Here is a 26000-nt window from a genome sequence, read left to right as displayed (position 1 = left end):
AATCTAGCATATTCTAAAACATATGTTTTCCAAAATATTCAACTGAGAATTCGAGAAAACGCGATTGTTTATAATTTTGGAGAAAAAATCACAAAAGAGGTCATGTTTGGTTTCGATAACAACTTCTAAAACAGAGGCATTTTGCTTTGACTTTTGCTTTCTAACATCACTCGAGGAATGTAGAAATAAAATGCTTATATGTATTTACCTAAACACTAAAAAACAACATAAAAAGTGAGACAGACATTGCGCCTTACCATTTTGTAATTATCTTGAAAACGAACAATTGTCCAAAGTCGATCTTAGCACCAATTATAGTGCTAACCAACAGTTTTTATGTACATTCTTTAATGTTGTAAATACGTGGTTTCCACACCATTATTATAAAAATCTATAGTTGATTAATTTTACAACTTAGCGACAGGACCTGTATCATCTAGAAAAACATCTGTAGCCAGCAGGTGTATGTTCTCTGGATAGCAGGCGTATTTGGAAAGATCCTTAACACCTGCGTCTAGTAGCACTTCGTCGTCCAGAAAAAAGTTCCCTGTATAGTCTCTGGAGTCGCGACAAAATATAGCATAGGCTGCATCGGCCATTATCTCGGGCTTTCGCGAGTACAGTGCTCCTTCGGACCCTCTAAGCATTTCCACGGCTGCCGTGTGGATAGTAGTGCGAGGCCAGAGTGCGTTTACGGCTACGCCCTGGCCACGGAATTCTTCTGCCATTCCCAGCACACACATCGACATTCCGTACTTGGCAATGGTGTAGGCTGTGTGATTGGCGAACCACCGCGCATTCAAGTTCAGTGGTGGCGCAAGGTTCAGTATGTGTGGATTTTGACTTCGGAGCAGATACGGCAGGCAGGTCTTTGATCTGTAGAGTTTGATCCCATGCGGTTAAATGGAAAGACAGATAAAGCGTCAGTTTCCGCACTCACACAAGAAAAGTTCCCCTGGCGTTGATGTTCTGCATCAGGTCGTAACGCTTCATATCAGTGTCGAGTGTGCCAGTGAGTGAAATGGCACTGGCATTGTTCACCACTATGTCAATGCCCCCGAACTTGGTCACAGCAGCTTCCACGGCCTGTTGCACCTGCCGCTCGTCTCGCACGTCCACAATGCAGGGCAGCGCCTGACCTCCAGCACGTTCGACTGGACATAATATAAAGTGTACAAAGGTCAAACTCCACTTGCTTGGGGGACTGGTCGCACATACTTTCCTTCGCGGCAGTATATATTGTGCCGGGAAGCTTTGGATGGGGCTCCGCTGTTTTGGCTGCGATGACTATGTTGGCTCCATCGGCGGCCGCTTTCAGGGCAATAGCTTTACCGATTCCCCGAGATGCGCCCGTGATGAATAAAGTTTTTCCCTTCAATTTTCTATGGAAGACAAAATGATTGGGGGATAAATGGCCTAGAATCTTGCCCTTAAACTTACCCGGAGTTTTTCATTTTGGAGGTGGTGTGGCTTGGCGATGTGTGTTAACTAATCTCTAGGTTTTTATTCTGAACCGGCATTACCCCTAATCACTAGTCCCCGACAAACCAGATAAGATTAATGTACACTTTAAAATAAACAAAGCTTAGAGCTTTTAATTATACTGGCATGACACTGCCGCATTAATTATACCCATATGATACACTAATGCAGTTTTCATTAATTAGCTACTTCATTAGAACCTTGAAAGAGACCACTATATGTGTAATTTTGTGTAATTTGGCTTGAATTTTGCTTGGATTATTTTGGTAATACGACTACGGTCACACCGACCGTAAAAGGTAAACAAAAAAAAAACGGCCGCCATTCGAGGCGTATTACTATGAATTTCTGAATTCCTTGTCGAAGTATTCTTGCATAAATAAATGCAGAATCCTTTAAATTTATGTTTTTAACCTATAATGCTTAAATTTTTTTTAATTATTACCAAAAAAAATTTTTAAATTAATTTTACAGCGTAAGAACCTTGCCCTCGCAAAACATATTATTTTTCCTAATTTTCTAATATTTTTTCAGTTCAAAAAACCAGCGAAATTATATAAAAATAAAATTCTCATTGTGAGACCATACTGTCAATGAGCTGGCTAATACATTTTTCAATTACAATTTTCTTCATTAAACCCGTATTTTGTTATCGAGTATCTAGTATATTTTATGTAGATCTATCGATTATCGCGGCAATGAAGTAGCTAATGCATTATTCTAATGTATTAGAGCGCCATATAGTCATCTTGCTCGCACTTGTGCAAAGCGCTATAGCGCGGTCAAATCTTTAATGAAGTCTCTAATTAATGCGGCAGTGTCATGCCAGTATTAACAGTGAAAAATGAAATTTAATATGTGGCGCCAAAGCTACAAACATGCCCAAAATAGTTGTTGGTGTTTTTCTGTATATTCTTGCCCCAATATGTCCCCAATTGTTACTAATTAATATAAACCGTCTGCCTCTACCTTATTTTAAAGATTTTGTTAGAGAAAAATCATTAGAAAAACTAAAATTCCTTGTCATTTAATTCATTTAAATTTAGTGCGGATAAATTCTGACGCAATCTGTGCCTTTTGCTGTTGTACAACAGCCAAAATTGTTGGTAAATGCTCCATTTCAAATGTGCAACTGCCAATTCGACAGTCTTTGTCTACTTTTTCATGAGCCACAGCTGATCGATCATCTGTTCGGATGCGGATGCGCTTTAACGCAGCTCCGTGGGAACACGAGTTTCACTTTTTTTAAAAATCCCAACCGTTCCTCACAAATGCACTGTGTGGGAAGACAGAATTAACGACCGCGAAGTTTTAAGTAATTCAGTCGTATAAGGAATCCCCTAATAAACTAATATTATAACTGAACGCAGAGTCGCTGTATAAATTATTGCTGGACAGTGTGAATAGGGGATAAGCCGATGGGAATACCCTTATTATCGCATTCCTATACAGTGCATCTATCGATAGTGACATTGACCGTCCCCCATCTCTAGCCGGTTTTTGTTATCGAACTTGTACTCATCACTAGCAGCGTGCATCGTTTTCCCTCGAAATGGGTGCTAGAGTTCTATGTTTGATTTTATTGTATTTTGCGACCAACCGAGGCGAAAATGCAGCGAGGATTAACCACCCTCGGGTCTTGCTGCCTGTCTTTGAAGAGAAGGCAATCAACTTTACCTTGGAAGTTGACGAGACTAACTGCTATAAATGGTAAGTATGTTGGCTTTAACTCCTGCTCGCATTTTTAAAATTCCCTCTTATCTGTCGTAGGACGTCTTCGCGCCAGGACCTGATTTCTGTGATGCCGGTTTATCATGGCTTTAGCGAGTGTGCATCACAGGCAGTGATAACAGTCCGCACCCACGACCGGCGCCGGAACACTGCAATTATCTTCGCCGAAGAGGTTCAGACGGGAGAGACGCTGCGTTCTGAAGTAATTGTGGACGCGATTGCCAGACTGAACGTGCGCACAGCTACTCGGCAGTTGTACCTGGAGGAAGCACCCGCTATGTTCGAGGTGCATGCCTTTGACGATCAAGGCAACGAGTTTTTCACACTGGAAGGCATTGAGTTTGACTGGAAAATTTCGGAATCTAGTACTAACAAACCCGCCGCAATGCGCTACTTATCCTTCACAAACAGTCCTTACCACACTGTGCCACCTGCCTTGAAGGACTTTGAGGCTAAAGGCACCAAGGGCTACATGGTCTTGTTGGAAGGGATCAATACGGGCACCGCCAAGGTAACCATTGGCATGCCCCAATCGGAGTACAGCCACGTGCAGCCCATCGAGGTCCAGATCAGCGTGTTGGCCAACATTATTATAGAACCATCTGAGGCGACCATCATGGCAGGTGATTCAGTTACTTTCCGAATCTTGCAACTGAAAATGGACCGACTGCACGCAATCGACAGCAAACAGTACTACTTGGAGGTAGAGAATGCTAAGGTGGCGTACTTGGATGGCAACAGTGCCACGGGATCGGCGATGGGCCGCACCCAAGTCTTCTTGCGAGATCGCAACATGGCAAATACAGACCAAGCTACCAAAGCTCCCAGTGCTCTACTGACTGTCGCTGAACCACATAGATTGGGAATCAGTCTACTTCCCCACCTTAATTGGGTCACTGTGCAAGGAGAGCATCACGACATAGCCTTGGACTTGTTTGCCGCTGACGGACAGAAGATAACGCTGGGCACTCGCTACTCTATCAGTTCCGAACTAGATGAGTCCCTGTTCTCCATCACACTGCGTACGCGCAATGGAAGCCGCCTTTCCGGACTGGCCAAGAAGGAGGGTGTCACCCAGGTGTATGGTTCATACAAGGACGTAAGTGTGATACTATTTTAATTTTAGTTAGAAGTTTAAAATGCAGGTAATAGGTAGTTTGTATTTCTAAAAAGGAACACAACGAATTGAAAGCGTAAAGAAACTCTTCGTAAACCATTGTACATAATTCCTTGATCCCTTTGTTCTGTGTTTTAAAGCTTTTCAAATATTTGTTGTGGCTTAAGTTAGCTTATTAAATGAAATAATAATAACAACATTTAAATATTTTATGTTACATTTTTAGCTTAGGCATTATAGTTCAATATATTCTGAATTATGGCAATTTTTAACGAATTTCCCTTTTTTGTTTGAAAGAGTTTTTGTTTGATATGAAATCAGAATTAAAAACGTTTTATAATAACAAAAAATTAACACAATTTATAGTAAAAATCAACGAATATACATCGAATCGGATTTTTTTAGCGATATATGTTGATGAGGGTATATGACTGCGTACAATATAAAACGAACATACTTTTTATTTTTTGTTTTTACAGCTAACTGTGCAAGCCGAGCTTCAGATCTTTAAGGAACTCCAGCTAAGGCCATCTAATGCAGTGCTGCCTTACGATCCTAATGGCGTAAAGCCCATAAGCCTACAGTTCCACGCTACTGGAGGCGACAGCAATTACGTGTGGTTCTCCGGTCACCCGCAGGTGCTGCATATCGATGGTCAGGGCTTGGCCACTACTGACATCCGTGACGTACGCCCTCTCTTCGGGTCGCAGGAGCTGTTCGAGGATGGTAATACTATGGCCGCCCATACCACAGTCAAAGTGGCCCTGGCTAAGAACCCAAAGATATCTCGCCTGGCAAAAGTCTTCTTCCTGCCCCCCAAACGGCTCCAGATAAAGCGCTACAACTTTGAGACCTCTCTTAAGGACTATGTTTACCTCCACGTGGCAGTTTTTGCGCGGGTGAACAACTCCGACGTGCCGTACACGAGCTGCGACAACCTTAACTTCCAGCTGGACTTCAGCCACCATATTCTGCAGCAAGAGAGTAACGGGGACCACGTAGAGCCCGTCCAAGATGCATGTCATGTGTTGCGGCTGCGAGCTACCGCCATTGGCAGTTCTACTGTGCGAGTGTGGTACAGATTTCAAGACACAGTTCTGGACGACACAGTCGACCTTTACGTATTTGAGCCAATGAGTATACTGAATCCGCACGAAAACGAGGTAGTGCTCCCCGTGGGCTCTTCCCGTAACATTATTTTTGCTAACGGACCACAGCGAATCTTTACATTGGAGGCAGAGATCGTGAAGGCCACGGCGTTCGATAGAAAGATCGTACAGGTGTCTGAAATCCAGTTTAACACCCAGAACGCAATCAGCGCTTTCACCGTGCTGTGCCGCGAGCTTGGAGAAACAAACTTTTCTTACCGTGTGCATAACAGCCTGGCCAAGCCCAGCTTTTTCGCCTACCGATCGGAGTTGACTATTAAGGTTCACTGCGTTCCTCCGCGGTTTTTGAAGCTTTACGCCCGACAACAGCTCCGTGAATCGTGTCCCCTGGAGCAGAGCTCCTCGCTGCTGTATCTGAAGGACCGAGAAAACAAGTTCGAAATCGAGATAGAGGTTCAGGACGCGGCAAATCGTAGACTCATGAACATCAGCTCTCTGTGGCTAGACTGGGAATTCGGCGCAGGAGAAGAGCGTTATCCTGACCATAAAATTTCCCACCGCCAAATCGCTGAGTTGGAAGTCCTCCACGGTGTAAGTCTGCTCAGTCGTGACGTTCTCATCTTAACGCTCAGTGAGGTGGCGCCCAACTTCCGCATCAAAGGCACTGTTGCCAGTTATAACGACAAGCTGCTAAGGCTGCAGGATATCCAAGCGGAGAATCCCGCGTTCGGAGTGTATAACGTACGTAATGAAAAATTTTTGTAAAACAATTACCATTATCCCTTCTAATCTATAAATTACAGTCCAAAACGGGATCGGTGAACACTCCTCTAATCGAGAACGAGGTCAGGTTCCACACCGTGAACAGCACCTTGCTGCCGAAGGACCACGTCAGTATCTTTCTAGCTCCAGGCCACGTCGAACGCATACCCATCGTCCAGGGCAGCGGTTACTTGCAACTGAAATTATCTGAATCGGGAATCGTGCAGGTGGAGTTCAATGAAAAGGCGCGCGTACTGGCCCTGACTCCCTTGCGTCTTGGCCACGTCCACCTTGAACTAATCGACAGCTGCTTGACAACAGAACCGAGCCACCTGTCCATTTCCGTGGTAGGCATAGGGGCCATCCATGTTGCCAGCATGGACCGACTGGAGCGCACGGCTCGCATTGACGGGATCGTTCGACTCGTAGACACCAACGATAATCTCCTGCTCATCGACCACAACAGACTGGCTGATTACGATCTATCTGAAGTTGTTTTCGACCAGAGTGTGCTGAGCGTTCGGTTGGGCGACCAAGAAAACCTGGGACCCGGCGAGATCCGCTATACTTTAGTAGGCAACAGCGTTGGGGAGACCAAGGTTGTCTTTCAGTCCGGCAAAGGGGCTCTGCAGGTGTCCAGCGAGCCGCTTAACGTTCAGGTTTTTGCACCGATACGACTCTTTCCGCGCGACTCTACACTGGTTGTGGGCAGCAGCATCCAGATCTTCTACCAGGGCGGGCCGCAGCCCAACACCAACATGGTCTACATCGTGGAGAAGGAGCAAATAGCAAGTAAGTCCCGATTCCCGTGCATCGCTAAACCAGACAGTAAGTCCTCATTGAATCTTGTTCGCAGCCATTAACTCGGCCATTGTGACGGCCCACCGACTGGGAGCCAGCAGGATTGTCGGAAAGTGTATGCTAAGAAACCCAGTAACCGGAAAGGACGAGGTGGTCTCCCAGGACACTGTTGAACTCCGCGTGGTTGCTCTGAAATTAGTCCAGATCCGCACTCCGCTGGTGCGTATCCGCAGCGGCGCCGTAATGCCCGCCACACTCTGGGGCCTTCCCGATCTGTCTCCTATGGTGCTGGGAACGCTGAAGAATACGAAAATTTACTGGACTGTAAGCCATCCGGAAATAGTAGAGACATTCAACGTCTTCACTGCAGCAGGTGAGCCAACTTGCATGTGGTCTAGTAGATATCTAAACGTGCACAGATACGACGCAGAGAGTTCAGAAAAATTCTTTGTGCCCACCAAGTGCACGAATATCAAACGCATAATGTTCTTTGATGAGCCTGCTTGGTTGAGTTTTATAGCAGGAACAGATACGGAACATACAAAGTTATTACAACCAGTATTTAGTACTCGCTGGGAATAAGGGATTTATGAATGAATCCCAACCGAAGATATATTTACCAGAGTCCCGCATAAAGTACAGTGACGAACTTAATTATTGGCACAGTTGGCATGTCTGACTTTGCCACGGGTTTGCTCCATTAAATATAGCGACATTTCAATGAAACAAATTTTATTTAAATGTATTTATCAATTTCCAACTAAATGAACTTAAATTTATTCTTGTATATGATTATTTTCCGTTGAGATTTGGTAATTTACTTTAGTTTGCTGCTCATTTTGGTAAAACGAGCTACTTTGGCTTAGAAAATAGGCACTTTGACGATTTTAAGTTAAAATTTGATCAAAAAGCATATTCTAAATAAAAATAACAAGGCTTTCCAGAAGGAAAAAGTTAACAGATCGATCAAGTTAACTCACTATTTGCCAAGTGTGACAATAATTTTGTTCAGGGAAAGGAAGCCGTTTTTTTAGTTTTTTAATTTTTGAAAATTTGTGGAGTGATATACATGATATACAAGAAGAAAATTATTTTCATTTAGTTGGAAATTGATCAATATACTTAAATAAAATTTGTTTAATTTAAATATTACCACCAAAACATGAGAAGCATTTCAAATTATGTAAACATAACTTAACTTAATACTCCTCCATTTACTTCGAATAAGGTTTAGTTGCCAAATATTTAGATAACGGTGCACTAGTCTAATAAAAAGTTAATTATTTAAAAAACAAAAAAAATGTGAATATCGCTATAATATAGAAAAACAATGCCTATAATTTCAGTCAGAAGTTCACTGCGTCGCAAGTGAAGGAGACCTTTCCGACCCAATAATATATATATTCTTGATCATCATCAACAGCCGAGTCGATCTAGCCATGTCCGTCTATGCAAACTAGTCCCTCGACAAAATTTTATAGCTTGGTTGTTTATCAACATTTTTGCTCCATTTTTGAAATATGGCCATTTTATATTATTTTTCAACTTTCATGAAAAGCGGACGACTATATCTTATAGCTTCCATAGGAATGATCGGGAAATTAATAGAAAAAAATTATATTTTCGTTGTTTTTCAATGATCCAATTGCTATCTGCAAGGGTATACAAACTTCGGCGTGCCGAAGTTAGCTTCCTTTCTTGTTTCACTTGAACTAAATGTATTGATTTGCAAAATAAGGTTTATGTTTATGCTGAACTCTGAATGGCATCATTAAAGTTATTATTAATACCACTCCAATTTCAGGAATCGAGTACCAAAGTGAGGATTTAATATCTATTCGAGTACGCGCGTTAAGTCCTGGCAAGGTCACAATCACGGCGACAATGAGTTTGGCGGACGGGACCAAACTGCCGGCAGCTAGCGTGGAGCTTTTCGGTAAGTAAGGCACCCTCAGTCGGGCCACTAACACCCAACAGGACAATGCGAGTGACAATTGAACGTGTTTTCACAGTTTTCAAGACATTGGATCTGGTCGCTCCAAAACCTATCAAAATGGATTCCATTTTGGCAGCGCCGAGAAGCACGCTTCAGCTGAAATCGAATATGGAGGATGCGGTCTTTAAGCTGGACGGCCAAAGCAGCGGCATTGTCAGCGTAACGCGGGATGGCGTTGTGCACACAAAGGACACCCTTGGTCGGGATCTGATTATTGTGAGTGCGCGCGATGATTAAAGAGGATTGGATTATTTAATTAAATTCTATTTTGTCTAGGCCAAAACGGTGGATCAAACGCTGCCCATCGGTATCGAAGTCAAAAATGTTCAATATATTTTGGTGACGCTTATGCCTCACATAAAGTTCAAGAAGGCTATGCACTACATTCCGCGAGGCATGAATTTCATGTTTAAGGTATCACTGCACGACAATCTAGGCAACGAGTTCTCCTACAATGTGGAGGATAATGGCAATGGCTTGCGCTATGATCTTGCCACCAAGGATGTGGTCGATGCCCAGATCGGCAATAACCTGACAATTGCTGTAAGCGTCCAGTCCTTATCATTTACAAATTTTGAGTTGTCTTTATATTTATGCCCGGTAGCAAAAGATTGCATGCAAAGTCCTTGGTCCAGGCCCCTCTTGTAGGTATTTTGACAAGTTGGCAGGCTTTTCTTCTCGCAATTCACGACTGCTCAACCTATAACTATCAGTATGGGCGAGGGGAAAATATTGTTTGTGAGAAATAGGGGTTTGCAATAGTTAATGGGAATTGCATTGGCTTTGTAAGGGGAAAGTTAATTAGCAAGTCATCAGTAAAGAATGAGAAACTAACGTTTATCAAACCCTCCATATAGCTAAACCTGCAGCGGGAAACAAACAATGTCCTTGCCATTCGACTAAGGGATCCGACTGGAGTAAAGTATGCAGAGGACTATATCAAGCTGGCAGTGGTCGAGTCAGAGCAAATATACCCAACCAAGGTAAGTGGGTCGTGCTATACCTAAAAGACTAAGACTATTTTCTTGTTTTTATCTCGGTCTTCAACAACTCAATGAATGGATCACGTCACATCCAACTACCATTAGACCATTTTCTCGGTGGGAGACATAATTTGCTTCGATTCACCACTGACGTTTTCATCGATTTGGAGCAGTTCCCATGAACAAATTGTGACGATTGATAAACACTCAGGTAAGCGCTTATGTTAGTGAAAAATGTATCCAGAAAAGTCGATCTAACCAAGCGTTGTCACTCTCCAAATACCATACATATTTCATTTTGGGCATTCTGCACTTTGCAACTGCCGAGCATTTCTATAAGTTTTATAAGTCCTTGGGGAGACATTCTAAATAAGGTTTAGAACAACCTGCCACCTGACAGAAATGAAAACTTGACAATCCTTTGTCAATGCTCAGTTTATTTTTATGCTCAGTCTAACCACATGTTCTTCAATTTCCAATCAACAATGCCGAGATGAAAAATGTCGCTTTATAAATTAGCAGATGAAAATTCGTCACCTAATAATTTGTTTTTGTACCCCTGTGACAGGTATTGCCCGCGTGCTAAGCCACCGACACAAGCTAGGCGAGAAAGTTATCATTACCAGCGGAGAAGAGGCCAATCACGGGGGATTCCTGAAATACGACATGGAAATTCGTGAATCTGACGCGGTGAGCCCCTGCTCTTAACCCTGACCGTTGATCACCACTTTACCCAAATATTTTGTAGATCCTGTTTGCCAAGTCGTTTGATATATTTAGCGGACCAGAGTACCGGGGACAGCTGGTTCTTCGTAACCATATACAGTCCGACAAATACAGCAACTTGGTAAGTCCGATTTGAAAGGCTGCTGTACCCTTGGTCCGTCCTAAAGTCTGTTGTTTTTATTGATAGTTCGCCCAGAATGCGTCCAAGTGCGCAAACCAACTGGAAAAGGTGCCCGTCGATGTGTTTAATTGCCGCCTTATTGGCAAAGAAGTTCTTGGCCGCCAATTACTGAAGCTTTATAAAGTGGAGGCTGCGTTTGATGTTGTCGCCGGTCAGTATTCGTGTAAACTGAAGCTGCTTTCCTCATTCACCGAGTTGTTGGCCATTGTTAAGACAAACGAAGTCCGCCTGGAGATAGAGGTGGGTCCTCTTCCATTTTTTCTTAAAAACCACTATATTTACACACTGTCTCCCTCCTCAACAGGCGGCCATGCCCAGTGGGATTTCGGACACAATGGCATTAAAATTAGTACCGGGTATTAAAGTGACACCCGAATCTTTGCGAGTAACCGACTTGAAGCCGCAAGAACTTCACATCAGTGGTCTGGACAAGGCGCTACACAGGGTTCAGGTAGGTCGCTGCATCCCTTAATCGTGTTGCACACTGACTTATTTGAAAAAAAAAGAAGCTAATTTCGGCATGCCGAATTTAAGAATTTAAACGAAAATTAAGAAAAGTTTTTATTTCACAGTTCCAATTATTTGTGTCACATTAGTTCCATTTATCAGTGTTCTAATAGAAGAATAACCAGGTTATAAAAATATATATTCAACGAAAAACTTAAAAAATCTGAGACCATCTCCAAAATGTCCTGCTCACATACTTAAGCCACCTGAAAGAAAATGGTTGAAAAAGTTAAAATTTGCCCAATATTCCTTATAATTTTAATCAATTTACTTTAATATTGAGTGGGATGACCTTTCTGCTTAAGAACAGCGGAGCAACGCTTTGGCATTGAACCCACAAGACGTGCGCACTTTTCAGGGGTGATTTTCTTCACTCTTCTTGCAAAATTCGCCTCAAATCGCTTTTATTTGCTGTTTTTTTTTTGCCAACGACTTGTTTAAGAATTCCCCACAAGTTCTCTATATGGTTCAAGTCGGGGCTCTGCGGTGACCATTGCAAAACATTGATTGTCTCTTGGCTAAGCCACGACTTGACTATCTTGCTGGTGTCTTTCGGGTCGTTGTCGTGTTGAAATATCCAGGCAAAAGGCCAATGATCGGCATATTCTCCAGATAAATTGTTAATAAGGATGTCCCTGTACATTTCGCCGTTCATAATGCCTTCGATCTTCACTAGGGGACCATCGCCCGATGCGGTGAAACAGCCTAGGTATTTTAAAAAATTGCCACATCGTGACTTAGATGGTTAATATCCAGTATATCCACCCATATTTTACGCTACTTTCGCTATTATTTTTCGAATTGTAGCAAGAAGTCAGTGGCAAGTCAGTACTAAATACTTAGACCGGGTTTCTTCAGCAAATCATCACAAATCTTCAAAAAATTTTTAATGTGTCGGCCAGTAGTGTATATCTCCTCTTAGTTTTTCTTTTCATTTGACCAAAAATCGATTCTTACTGATTCAATTATAATTATAAGTGACGTAAAGTTAAAGCCGATATCATCATTTGCCGGCAACATCGCAGTTTTGGCAATCTTTGGGTAATTGCTCATGCTGTCTCGCTGTGATTTTCATGCATTTTTACAATTCCTCACTATAAATAAATTGGATTTTGGTAATAAAATTGATTAATTATCATTTACTTACCGTATTTTTGCAACTCCGTGCCAATTGCCTAATTTGTTATTAAAAGTAGAATTGAAATGCCCTTTGTAGGTTAAATCCCATATCACAGGCTTCCGCCTTAACAGCTCTTATTTAGGGGGTTGACCCATGTGACGGTCGTTTTTTGAAAATTATCCTGAAAAGCGCTACTGACTTTGCAATTTAATTAGTTTTTGCCAGTAATTAGGAAAGTATAAAGTATTTTTTTATGTTGAAATATTATACAATTTTCGAGATACAGTGTGCAAAAATACCACCATGAAAAATAAGGTAGGGTCATGGTTGACAAGATTCTGGGGAAATGGAACGGTCGATTTCAAAAATTTAAATGCAATTATTATTATTACTATTATTCTCGCGAGAAGAAAATCTATCACTTTTTTCCCTTATATTTTCCCTCCTTATTTCGCTGTGAAAGATATCAATACATATATTTCGCTTGGAAATTTCAATTATCTTATCCCCGAAAAAGCTAAAAGTCAGAAAGTTTTTCTTCCTCTCTTCGCTTCTTTTTTATATGGAGTTTTGGTGCATTCAGAAAACTAATCATGTTGGTAAAATGCTTAAAAACTAGTTATTCAGGCATGCTCCGGTTTCCACATTCATTAAAATCCAACGTATTCGTTTTTTGACGTGCTTTTTCGCATGATACAATCATAGTAGGTAGTCTATTCGGCAGTCAAAACACTCGGGTTTTGCTTCAGTGCTTGTTCGGCTTTTGTGTTGAAAGGTTGGCTACGGACGATTTTTTTTACAAATTAACCCTTGTGCAACATGACTTTTTGCCACGTGTGCCAAAACTCACGTCGATGGCGTGAAATTTATTAGGGCACCAAAATGTCTAGAAAAACGAGCGGTATGGGAGGAATCGTTGGGGTGCAAGCTAGGAGATTACTCCAAAATTTGTGAAACGCATTTTCGAGAAATGCACTGGAAATTGACGCCAAATAGAGGGCATCAATTTAAAAAAGAGGCGTTTGAACGAAGATGCTGTTCCACAGATAACTCCGGAACTCGACTTTTTAAAAACATTTTATTTTAAGATTAGAATTTATTTTAGGATTAAGAACTTGAACAAAAGACTGTCAACACAAAAACAAAAACAACGACTCATTTCCAACTCTAAACTGTTAAAAATTAAATTATAAAAAAATTTCAACTCTTTTTTATTTTAAAAGGAAACTTAAAGCCCCATACACCACATACGGGTTAATCAATACATCCTAATGTCGTTTCGCTCGCACTTACTAGATTGAGACCCTCTCACTCGCACTCATTGCTATGATTGTAGAGGGACCGAAATTTTCCGAGTAGACTACCTACTATGATTGTATCATGCTTTTTCGGTTTGGAAACGAGTAAGTTTGATTTGATTTTTGAAAATGAAATTATTGTTTGCAGCTAAAAACGAAATCACATGAAACATCACAAAACAAAAACGAAAAAAAGGGTAAAACCAGAGCATGCCTGATTGTTTCCCTGTTTTTTGATGGGAATCAAATCGTTATTTTAGATTTCTGAGACTGGAAAGAAAAAAGCTGAAAAAAATTATATTTCCATCCTCATAAACGAGTATATCAAAGGAAACGGTATATAACGTTGTTGAAAAGGTATTTTCTTGACATCTATATAATAAAATGCTTGAATTCATAGGTTAAAAATACAATTTTATTTAACTGAATATATGTTTAAACGATTTTTATAATTATTTGAAGAACACCGACCGTGTAGTTATTAGTCTGAATTGATTGGCGTTCAAGCCTCGGTCTCGAGCTTTTAAATATTGAGTTAAACTTTAAAAGTTCTAAAGCAAAGGGTGTGTTGGGCAAGTGTGATTGTGATAAGTGTTTACAGTGCATTACACTAATGTGTGTTGTGTGTAGACTTATTGTATGTAAACTTATAAGTAGGCCTAGGGGACTATGGGTATGTCACTCTCCCAATCTTTGAATGTTGCCTGTCCTCAGGCAGATAAATTTGGATAAATCAAGATGTTTTCTGAAGCTAATGGTTCATTAACAATTTGGTTCGGTTGTTCTTCGGGCTTAGTGTATTTTACAATTATTTTTAAACTTATACACTTAATACAGGATTAAACTGGCTATTGTAATTACAAATGTGGTGAGACAGATAATTTGAAATGTGGTGTAGTATTTTACATGGTTTTTTATTAATTCTTTTGTCTCTAAGTAGACCAGTGGTCCTATCTCGGTGACATTGTTATTAAAATAAATGGTCTGTGTGAAATCTGCAAAACTGTTGGAAATTAATCAATTTGTATGGTACAATTCCTAATTTGAATCATATTATTGCCTATGATGGAAACTTTACTGTTGGTACAATCTTGATTTACAGTAGTTTGTGGTATGTTCCATGTGATTAAAATATTCGGTTCTATGTAATTTATTTGGAAGTTCTTTTGCATTTTTGTTTACTTACATTCGGTAGTTTCTTGTTATTATACCAATGATGAATTTGTCAAATATGATTTGTTCTGTATGTTTATTATAAATCTTATCTTCATAAATATAAAACTTATTAAATGTATGTTCCGTCAGGATGTATTTATGTTCGTCGGGATATGGGATGATTTCAAACACTGGCACTTTCGTAATTTCATCCGGGATATGGGAAATAATCAAAATTTCATTTGTATCTGTTTTTAACTAAGTGAAGGTTTTGATTTTTAAAATTTTATCGGATTTTACTTGTTTTAGGTAATCTTGTTTTAGCAATTTTGGGTTGAAAATTCCTAGTCTTGTAAGTTGCATGCCAAGTTCTACATCGTCAATATACTCCGTGAATTGTTGTATATTGAACATTAAAATAGCCAAATGCTGATCTTTTTCCTTATCTTCCTTGAGCTTATTAATTATGTCAATCCGACTCTTTAAAATGTCATTCGTTAATTCGTTCTTCTAGCTCATCTTTGTCATTTTGGTCCAATGTCCCGAATAAATACTTATAATCTGTTCCCACTACGTTGAGAAGACCTCTTCTGTTTCGTCTAATTCTTAAACCATGGATTTCCCTCTTTAATTTATCAATTAAATACTGTATTTGTAAGATACTCGGGAATTCCTTTGCTTCTTCTACCAAGTTATCAAATGTTTGCATGGTCTTCGTCAAATTTATACTTAGTGATATTTGTAGTTTACCGGAATATCCATGGTGCCTGTTTGGAAAACCAAATATCCTTTCCTAGCACTAATCGGGTTTACTTCGATGTTGCTTCCCTGGATCAGTCGATTTTATTTTGTTGTGTGTTAAAGCCTGGGTTTCCTGAATATAGGAAGATGTCTGCCGGTGATCTTTTGGTAGTATTATGTCTTGTGATTATAAACATATAGGATTGACTCGAATTTCGTGCACTTATCCTCTATGTTTTGTTCACTACCAATGATTCTTAATTTCTCATTCTCATTTATGAAATTTTTCTATGTCGGATACGCCGTTCTTGCTGGTGGTGACATATATTTACGCCCTCAGATCTTAACCAGTTTTGGAGTGCTATGCACATAAAAGCTGAGTCCTTATCTGCCTTGATTTCTTGGTGTTTTCCTATATCATTAAATATCTTTAGTATGGCTCTTTTAGCTTCCAACCAATCTCTACTTTTTACTTCGACAAGCGTCGCAGATTTCGAGTAGACATCTATGTAAGATAAGAAAATCTGATTTCCTGTAAGATAAAAATCAATTACGTATTTCTGTCGAGCGTTAAATATTTCTGGAGATGTCTTTAGCTTTAGTATCTTCTAGATACTGGCGACCTAACATTAAATCATGACTTTCGGAGAAATGGTGCACATAAAATGTTTGAACCTGTGTCGATCATGCCTTTATAAAGCTTATTGTTGTACGTCATTTTTATAAATGGACCGACCCTACCTCTTCTGACTCCGGAGTGTCCGAGGCAACTTGATGAAAATTTACATCCATTCTGCTTTGCCCACTGTGGCTTTCCCTTTGTCTTTTGACGGGTCCGCCACTGCTCGTTGATAATTGATCGGATTGCTTTGCCTAGCTTGTGGCAAACCTTCTCTAACAGTATTGTAATTCCCTCATTGGTTTGCTGGAATAGAGCGTGAAGTGTTTTGGCTTTGGTTAGTCTGACTGGTAGTTGGTGACAGAGAATTTTGATTAGTTGAATTATAGTAATTACTGGGGTAACTGTGTTTTTTTGTTGTAGTATCTTTGGTTATTTCTTTGATTCTTGTTCCTCCCGTTCTTACGATTGTGCCCGTTAGATTTATTGGAATAACTGTCCTGTGGATTTGAGTCGTAAAGACCCAATTCCATGGTGGCTTGCTTTAATTTCGGAATTGTATCAATATCCTTTCTCGCCAACGACATGTACATCCTATCAGGGAGCTTCCTATCTATAGTTGTTCTGATGGTACTTCTTAGCATCTCTGAATAATTTGATTTAATTGCAGGGTCACTTTCCAATTCTATCTTGTCAAATATATTACGGTACCGAACCTCTAGTCTTTCAATAAACTTACTTATACTACCAGAGTATGTGGTCTCTTCCAGCTGCTTCACTAGGGTCGCGTATGGTCGATGGTCCTTAAATGAAACTTCTAGGGCCGTCCTCATCTCCGTCCATGTTGTCGCTCCTGCCTGGATTACCGCTTCTAACGCCTCATAGACGATCACTCTACGGATTTCTCCGTAGATAACATGTGCTTGACTGGCGTCTTGCGTTGGGTACAGAGTTAGCAGCTGATCCACCTGGCTGATGAAGCCAGATAGTTTTCTAGGTGTTCCATCGTAATAATGGAGCTCTTTAATCTGAGCCAACAGCTGGTTTAGATGAACTTCAGAGAGTTGTTGGGGAACTGTCATTTTGTGTTTGCTGGTTAGTAAGTTTATTGATCAGGTAATTTTTCAGAATTAAATAACTTCTTTTTGAATTTTTGCTTTTCTGACCGCACGGGATTTTATTTTTAATTGTCTGAATCACATAGATTCTTTTGCGGATCACTATTTTTAGAATCACTTTTAAAATTCGCTGGTTTCAGGATTGCTATAGCGTATCCTTCAGTTAAGCCAGTATCGTACTTTAAGGACTCTTTTGTTTTAGGATCCTATCGGCTGCGCCAATTAAATGCTTAAATATTCATAATTTAAAAAAAATACAATTTTATTTAACTGAATATATGTTTACAAGATTTTTATAATTATTTGAAGAAAACCGACCGAGTAGTTTCGAGGCTCAAACTGCACTTGACTTATTAGTCTGAATTGATTGGCGTTCAAGCCTCGGTCTCGAGCTTTTAAATGTTGAGTCAAACTTTAAAAGTTCTAAAGAGAATTTGGAGAGAGCTTGGAGTTAATGATTAATCTTCTCTTGGATTCAAGTGCATTCGCTCTTGGATACAAGTGCTCTTTATTTTACGATCTTGTTATCGAAATGTAATAATTTTGTTTTCGACTTGGCAAGTCCGAACTTTAAACGTGGGAACGTGACAATCGGGTGATGGCTTAAGCCATAAAGTTTAGTCTACTTGGAGGGACTGTCTGGAGTTTCAGATTTCATCCTTTGTGGAGCCTGGGTTTATTCCACTAGCCTTGGCTTTAGGATTCATATAACCGTCTGGTTGCTATCTGGTGTGTACTGGATAAACTATGGGTAGCAAAGGGTGTGTTGGGCAAGTGTGATTGTGATAAGTGTTTACAGGGTATTCCAATAATGTGTGTTGTCGTAGGCAGAGTCCGTGGGACTATGGGTATGCCACTATATATATAAAAATTAATTGCTGTTCGTTAGTCTCACCAAAACTCGAGAACGGCTGAACGGATTTATCTTATCTTAGTCTTGAGATGTTCGTTAAGCTCTAGTGAAGGTTTAAAACCAGCCCTTTTCTATTTCTCATACAAACGTTTTCTAAATATTTGAACTTTATTGCTACTCAATAAAAAGAATATGGAGGCAGAAGTTGAAAAAGCGGGGGAGCGAATAATCGGACAACATATACTTTTTATCCGCCATATGCTGGCAGTTTCTGCAAGACAATAGGGATCTTTTTATACCCTTGCAGGGTATTATAGTTTCAGTCAGAAGTTCGCAACGCAGTGAAGGAGACCTTTCCTACCCTATAAAGTATTTATATGCTTGATCAGCATCAACAGCCGAGTCAATCTAGCCATGTCCGTCTGTCCGTCCGTCCGGTCTGTCCGTTTCTACGCAAACTAGTCCCTCAGTTTTAAAGCTATCTGAATGAAACTTTGCATATAGTCTTCTATATACTCTCACTGCTATATATGTCGGAACGGGCCGGATCGGACGACTATATCTTATAGCTGCCATAGGAACGATCGGGAAATTAATCGAAAAAAATGATAACTTCGTTGTTTTTCAACGTATTTTAATCTACTTTGAGACATGAGCTTCTGGTATTATTTCAGTATTTTGGTATAAATCTTATGAAAATCGGACGACTATATCTTATAGCTGCCATAAGAACGATAGGGAAAGTAATAGAAAAAATTATAACTTCGTTGTTTTTCAACGTATTTTCATCTACTTTGAGACATGAGCTTTTAGTATTATTTCAGAATTTTTGTAACAATATTATGAAAATCGGACAACTATATCATATAGCTGCCATGGAAGCGATCCGTAGATGTAGAGAAAATGTAAAGCTGGGAATGTATAACTGTAACTGTCAAACTGTAAACATGATAAGTATTGGTAAAATGTTAAGAAACTCTGTTTAGTGTCTGTTTTCGGCATTATAATTTATAATATAAATATGAAAACCAATCTGCAAGGGTATACAAACTTAGGCGTGCCGAAGTTAGCTTCCTTTCTTTTTTTTATTTTTATTAAAGTTAGTCGAAAATTTGATTTTTGATTTGAATTTTTTGTGGTACAAACGTCCCTTTGAATTTAGGCAGCAAATTGGTACTAAACCCATGTCGAAAGGTGGGAGGTAAGGATGCCGCACACTAGTTATACTTTCCCATTTTTCGTTCTACAGTAGACTTTGTGTAAAGACATTGTCTCGGCATTGTCCCTGTCTGAAAAATTCAAATGACTGCAATTTACTTGACTTCCGCTTCCGGTCATCTTGAGGCATTACTTGCTTTCAGTAAAATATTGGCTGTATCTTTGTAACTCTAATTATTATCGTGTGGCCCATTTAAATGTGCTATGCTGTGTAATTACATTTTCGGGCACGCTCGCCCTTTGGTCACATTTTTGTGGTTGGCCATGCAGTCCTGCGGCTTTATAGTCTCCAAGTTTTTAAACTTTAGTATCGAGTTGAGTCAGAGGGGATGTTTGACGTGACGTTCGGCACTCACAAGCCAGATTGGCACGACTGTTTGTTCTGAGGGTAGTGTGTAGCAGAACAAATAATGTTTGACAAATGTAACACACATTATGCGGCTGTGAAATTGTCGCTGTACTCAGGATATCCAATTTAATTTCGTATTCTAAAACCAGACAACAATTAAACCGCAATACCAACACCTCATTTTCTTAATAAAAAATATATTCTAACATTAATTAAAACTCCATTTAATTATTTAATTTTACATAAAAAAAACTATTTAACATATTGCTTATTATTTAATGCAATGACTTCATTCTTTCAACACACCCTTTCAGAGATTATTACAATTATGCTTAGAAGGTTGCAGAAATTTCAATTTCCCCTTATTGCGTTGCAATGAACCCCATTAATATGAATTTCCTCCGAATGCTCAACAAGAACCAAATAATCATAGAACTCCTATTTTCTATAGTTGTAAACATAAAGAAATCCAGATATCTGTAATGCACATTAATTGTCGCTCTATGGGGAGAACGACTTCCATATACGCTTACAAAGCCAGTGCTATACCACCTATATTGTCTCCCATATTTATGTATAATAATAAATTACTTTGCGTAAAAACGGGAGACAAAAATGTTTCGGTTACGCCAAACTGCAAATTTGTTTTACGTTAAAAACTGCAATTGTTATGCGTAAAAACTGTACTTTACAACTTCTATATGAATATAAATCTTAATTTAAATTAAAATTATTTGTTTATATTTTTATAATTTCTTATATTAATTTCCCAATCTTTCCTATGGCACCTATGATATAGTCGTCCGATCCGGCCTGTTCCGACTAATATACGAGTGAGAGTAATCGGCAGACTATTTGCAAAGTTTCATTCAAATAGATTTAAAACTAGATTAAATACAGACGGACATGGCTATATCGACTCTGCTGTTAATGCTGATCAAGAATATAGTATATGTTTTGTAGGGTCGGAAATGACTCCTTCACTTCGTTGCAAACTAGACTAAAATTATAATACCCTGCAAGGGTATAAAAGTATAGTGATTTTTTGTTTACTTCCTTGCCAAATACCTTGTTCCCTGGACAAATTGTCTATAGCTCCGATATCTTAGTATATAATTTCATAACACACGTTATTTGAAAATATTTTGGGAAATTCGTAAGGATAAGTTTCACGGAAAATAATAGTTGAGCTCCAAGTCAGATTTCCTGGCTGTTTTTTTTTTCTTCTGATAATGTATTTAAATTTGCGATAAATGTACAGTACAGTATACCTGTGAACACGAGCAATTATTGGCAATATTACAATATTCACGTTTTCAGCTGTTTGCAATTTTGTATGCATTCAGGCAGATGTCCTTGTATTTTAACACAATCAGGCCTGTTCTTATTTCCACTTCCGCAAAATTAACTTGGATTTGGTTTTCCCTGACCTATTCTTTTTTTCACTTCCGTTTTTCCCTATAATTATAATTATAATTATTTTGTGGGTGCACCTCAGAATAGGTTCGATTTTAATCTTCAACATAATTGCAAGTCCCTGTTCTAGATTCCGAACTGAATAGTCGGATTTGAGATTTAAGGGTTGTCAGCGTTCCAAAATAGATTGACATATGCCTAAGACTAATTTCAAATAATTACTTTATAGGTTGTTTTACAATTTAAATCTCGGTTATAACTTATAAGTTTAAAGTTTATGAAAAATACCATCCAAATTAATCGACAAACTAAACTCAACGGTGTGCTTATACCATTATGATACTAGTGCATTAATTAGAGATTTCATTAATGATTTGACACTTTTAGAATAAGGCATTATCTACTTCATTGCCGTGAAAATCGATAGATCTACATAAAATATAATAGATTTGGGCCGATAACAAAATACGGTTTTAATGAAGAAAATTGTAATTGAAAAGCAAATTAGCCAGCTCATTAGAGGCCGAAACTCAAAGTGGTGTCGCAATGAGAATTTTATTTTTATTTAATTTTGCTGGTTTCTGAACTGAAAAAAATATTAGAAAATTAGAAAAAATGTTACCGTAGTCGTGTTACCCAAATAATCAAAGAAAAATTAAGGTCCTAATAATGTAGCTGATTAATGAAAACTGCATTAAAGTTTCATAGGGCCATTAGTAAATCTCAGATAAAGCAAACCCATTTCTTAAGAGCCACCATCTGAAATTATTTCAGATTTTATAGGAAATCTAACAAAATTTTCCTAAATCAACAAGGAAATTCGCTTATGTTAAAGAAAAATCGGCAAATGGTATTAAGCCCACTTCCGAGTGGAAGCTGAAACAAGCCTGAATATACATTGTTATTAAGACAATTCAAATAATGTTTATTATTTTGACATATTAATGCAGGTCAAACCATCTGACTCGACATACTTTGCTGTTGACTTTATTGAGCATGGACATGGTATAAGTAAATACCGTTTACGATTTTTCGAGGACTTTCCATTGGATCAACACTTTTATGTATTGGTCACATCACCTGAGACGGAGCAGAGAATCGAGGTATGTGTTTATATACACTTTTAATTATAATTACACAGATCGACACACATTCAAACTTTTTTCTATACGTTGAATAAGCTCAAATAATTCTCAAAGTTCTTGGCCTTCACATTGCTAATTCGAAAATAAATCAAATTAAAAGGCAAGCTCAAATTCATAATTAAGAAACATTTGCCTATTTGTTCTACAGGTGACCATTGTTGGCAGCACTATGTTGGCTCAAAAATGTGCTGGACGTTCGTACGGCGGACCTTTGGTGTATAGGATATTGGAGAACTTCGGTTTTATTCTTACTACAACGGTGATTGTTGTCACATCAATCTGGGGTAAGTTTTGACCACAGGGACAGAAACCAAGTAAATTATAAGTTTATGATGAATTCTAACCATTTGCACTGTGTCTAAAAGTCAATAACTGGCTTTCGGTAAGTAAAACCAGAATTTGACACGAAAGTAAATTATGTTTGTATGTTTTTTGTTCTATATACGGCCCCTCAAAATCAATTATTAGGAATATTTGGATAACTCTTTTTTGGTCTTTAAGATATTTATTGATTTTTCTACATTTATATTTAAATTTATATACAAAAAGTTTACAAGAAACATTTGACACGCTTAGAAATATATAGAAAATTCTCAATATAATAATAAAAGCCTATGTCTCGGAAGTTTGAAGTTACAGCAACAGAAAAGCACACAAAAACCGTTTATTTTAGCTTGGACTTTTAATAGAAAAATTCCACTTTTGAACATTTATATTTTAAGTTGTGTGCGTAGGTTGTAATATCTCCTATCAGAACTCGTTGTTCAACCTTTTTGCGATGTACATAGGCCTTGCGTCGAGGTTTGGTTAAGGATTACCGCTTCGTAAACACTTTGGCTACCTTTCAAGTTTCTTAAACTAATAAGATGCTGGATTTGCTCTTATTTTATGTATGACCCAATTCTGAGACAACAGCAACGAAAAGGCAATAATATAAGCAGTTGCATTTTCGTTGATTGCACTTTTTTAGGCATGAGCATATGTATGTATGTATCGTTAAACTTTTATTTTGTTTCCTTCAAACTTAACTTAACCGTTTTTCGCTCTATTTCAATTGCAGTGTACATGTCGTGCTTCCAAACGCAGGGCGTCACACAAGTCAACTCCGAGGGTAAGTTTAATTAATAATTTTCCGAAAACACACAAACGACGACGAGGTGAGAGAGAAACTGCGAGGGGTGGCTGAAGCCCCGAGCAAACTGCTCTACCCTTCTGTATCAGTTTAAAGTTTTTAGTCATTTCGTGCATGAAAACTAAAAGGTTTTGGGCAGCGGCAACGATAGTAACCTAAGAAAGAAAAAGCTATTATCACCAGCATTGGAGGCTGGGTTCGCCGCACTCAGTGATATTTTGAATCTTGGAAAGGTCAATGGTAGGGGAAGGGTTCCGTTTAACCGACACTTAAATTATAGGTTTCTTTTCTTTAAAGTTTCTTTAAATTATCTATTATCTATCAACTATAAACTTCCCTGTTCAAAGGGTTCAACTATATAAACTAAAATTTAAAGTAATCTGATATTTTCTTATATTTGGAAGCCGTCGTTTTACACAGAATACACTAGCTTTTTACATATGTTACGAACTCAAAATTACCAGCTTTTTTCTATTGTACTCTCAGTATTTCAGACAAGCAAATCGAAGGCGCATGTTCAAAGATTACCGCATCACGATGATACATTTAGTAAGTGGTTTTCGTTTGTTTTGTTGTGATTATGACACATTTCCTCTTTATTTTATATTTTACAGACAAGTCTCGTTCGCGTAGCTTTTCACCTAGTCACAATTCGGAATCTTCGACGGAGGCCTACATATACGGATATCCACGGTTAAACTCGCCAAACCGATCAGGAAACTCGCCCCGTTTTAGCTAGTTTATATCCTTTTTATTGTAACTATTTTCAACGACAAACCCTGAGAGAGACACTAGAGATTTAACAATTAATTACTTATAGTTTATGTAAAAAGTTGGTTGTACCCTTTTGTCGCATTAGGAATAGTTATCAATATATATAGATCATAAGAGGACACGGTGTGTGTACTTATAAGGAAGTTTAACATTCAGCCAAAGGACTTGTAATGCATTTATGATTTATTTCAATAAAAAATGATATTAAATAAAATTAAAATGTTAAAACCTAAAAATCATATACTTTTCAGAGTCGTTTTAGGGATTGGATTTGGATTTTTTTCGTTTTTTTCCAAGCCCTTAACACGGGACAAACGTTACAGAAAAGTGCTTTATGTCGTTGCATTTTTAATTAATTGAAAATTTCATTTTAAACCTTTTTAACAATTTTTTGTTTTATATTTTAATATATAGTTTTTAAGAAACAGATTAAATATTTATACCCTTGCAGGGTATTATTATTTTGGACAGAAGCTTGTAACGCATTGAAGGTCATTTACGAACCCACAAAGTAAATGTATTCTAGATTAGCGTCAACAGCCGAGTCGATATAGCCATGTAAGCAAATTAGTCTCAAAGTTTTGAAGCTATCTATCTACCTGAATGAAACTTTGAAAAGATCGAAAATTTTCAACATATTTTCACCGAATATGGACACGGCTATTTTGCATAATTTAAAAATTTTGCTTTTAATTTTATGAAAAACATATATATCATATTGCTTTCGATCTTTAAGCCAGGCCAACACGACAAGCTGCAAAATAAAGCTGCAAATAAAAAGTAATGAGAGTTTTAATTACTCGGATTTCAGAATGGTTAGTCTCTCTGTTAAAAGAAAAGCTCTCTTCTTAAAAACACCTTGCAAAATAAAGCGTAAATAAGCGTGTGTTCTCAAATGGGACTTGACCAGGGAGGCCGGATTCTTGACAGCCACACCTAATTAAAAGCTCGGCTTTTCCTGTTCGCTACAATATAGCGGCCATAGGAACGATCCGGAAATTAATCAAAAAAAAGTATAGCTTCGTTGTTTTTCCACGTAGTTTATCTACTCTGAAATATTATCTTTTTTCTTTTATATTAGAATTTTGGGTTTGATTTGATAAAAAATTGGATAACTATATCATATAGCTGCCATAATAATTCGGTAGATGTACAGAAAATGTAAATATGGGAGTGTAAAACTGTAAGTGTCGAACTGTAAATATAGTAAGTATAGGCAAATGTAATGAAACTTGAAATTACTGTTTTTTTTCAGCATTTATATTTATAATTTTTATTATATTAGCTATTTTAACACCAAAATACAGTTATTTTATACGATTAAATATATATTTTTTAAAATTTTATTTAAATTATTATATGCTGTAGAAATATACAACTTTTATATATTTCCTGTTGTTTTTTAATTCATTTTAACAGAATGGATCGATTGTTAATGAATCAATTGCAAACTGCATGGGTGTACAAACTTCGGCGTGCCGAAGTTAACATTATTTCTTGTTCAAATTCAAGTTTTTTAAATTTTATCAAAAACAAGTTGTATATATAAATAAATATATTATGCGTATATCTCTTGTTAGTTTTTCTTTTCATTTGAAGGGTATAAAAAGGTTAGCTTCCCTTCTTGTTTTATTAGGTTTTCGATTTTCTTCCAAGCGTTACAGTAT

General features: G+C 38.1%; 2 protein-coding genes, 1 long non-coding RNA gene and 1 other non-coding gene across 4 annotated transcripts; 2 read left to right on the top strand and 2 right to left on the bottom strand.

Annotated features, from left to right (window-relative positions):
* Positions 1–235: 235 nt before the first annotated feature.
* LOC108070932 (hydroxysteroid dehydrogenase-like protein 2) lies at positions 236–1598 on the bottom strand. Its single transcript, XM_017161584.3, has 4 exons — positions 1441–1598; positions 1219–1382; positions 941–1154; positions 236–876 (listed from the first exon to the last, which is right to left on the bottom strand). Exons 1-4 carry the CDS (start codon positions 1452–1454, stop codon positions 408–410), a joined length of 861 nt encoding a protein of 286 aa, XP_017017073.1. The 5' UTR covers positions 1455–1598; the 3' UTR covers positions 236–407.
* A 1397-nt stretch (positions 1599–2995) lies between these two features.
* Positions 2996–24569, top strand: Gp210 (nucleoporin 210). Its single transcript, XM_017161586.2, has 19 exons — positions 2996–3192; positions 3253–4312; positions 4810–6180; positions 6243–6993; positions 7058–7375; positions 8807–8938; positions 9015–9214; positions 9275–9541; positions 9856–9981; positions 10087–10192; positions 10550–10671; positions 10730–10828; positions 10895–11128; positions 11193–11339; positions 22233–22385; positions 22576–22711; positions 23488–23538; positions 24046–24108; positions 24174–24569. The coding sequence occupies exons 1-19, from the start codon at positions 3035–3037 to the stop codon at positions 24296–24298; spliced, it is 5619 nt and encodes a 1872-aa protein (XP_017017075.1). The 5' UTR covers positions 2996–3034; the 3' UTR covers positions 24299–24569.
* LOC121502516 (small Cajal body-specific RNA PsiU2-35.45) lies at positions 7410–7548 on the top strand. The gene has a single exon (XR_005991034.1). It is a non-coding gene; the product is annotated as a small Cajal body-specific RNA PsiU2-35.45 (non-coding RNA).
* Positions 9345–9957, bottom strand: LOC138928060 (uncharacterized). The gene is made up of 2 exons (XR_011444557.1): positions 9834–9957; positions 9345–9779 (listed from the first exon to the last, which is right to left on the bottom strand). It is a non-coding gene; the product is annotated as an uncharacterized lncRNA (long non-coding RNA).
* Positions 24570–26000: the final 1431 nt, after the last annotated feature.

Source organism: Drosophila kikkawai, chromosome 2L (genome assembly GCF_030179895.1).
Source record: "Drosophila kikkawai strain 14028-0561.14 chromosome 2L, DkikHiC1v2, whole genome shotgun sequence".
Lineage (NCBI taxonomy): Eukaryota > Metazoa > Arthropoda > Insecta > Diptera > Drosophilidae > Drosophila > Drosophila kikkawai.
Note: the sequence above shows the minus strand (reverse complement) of the source record. Positions and strands in the feature narration are given on the sequence as shown.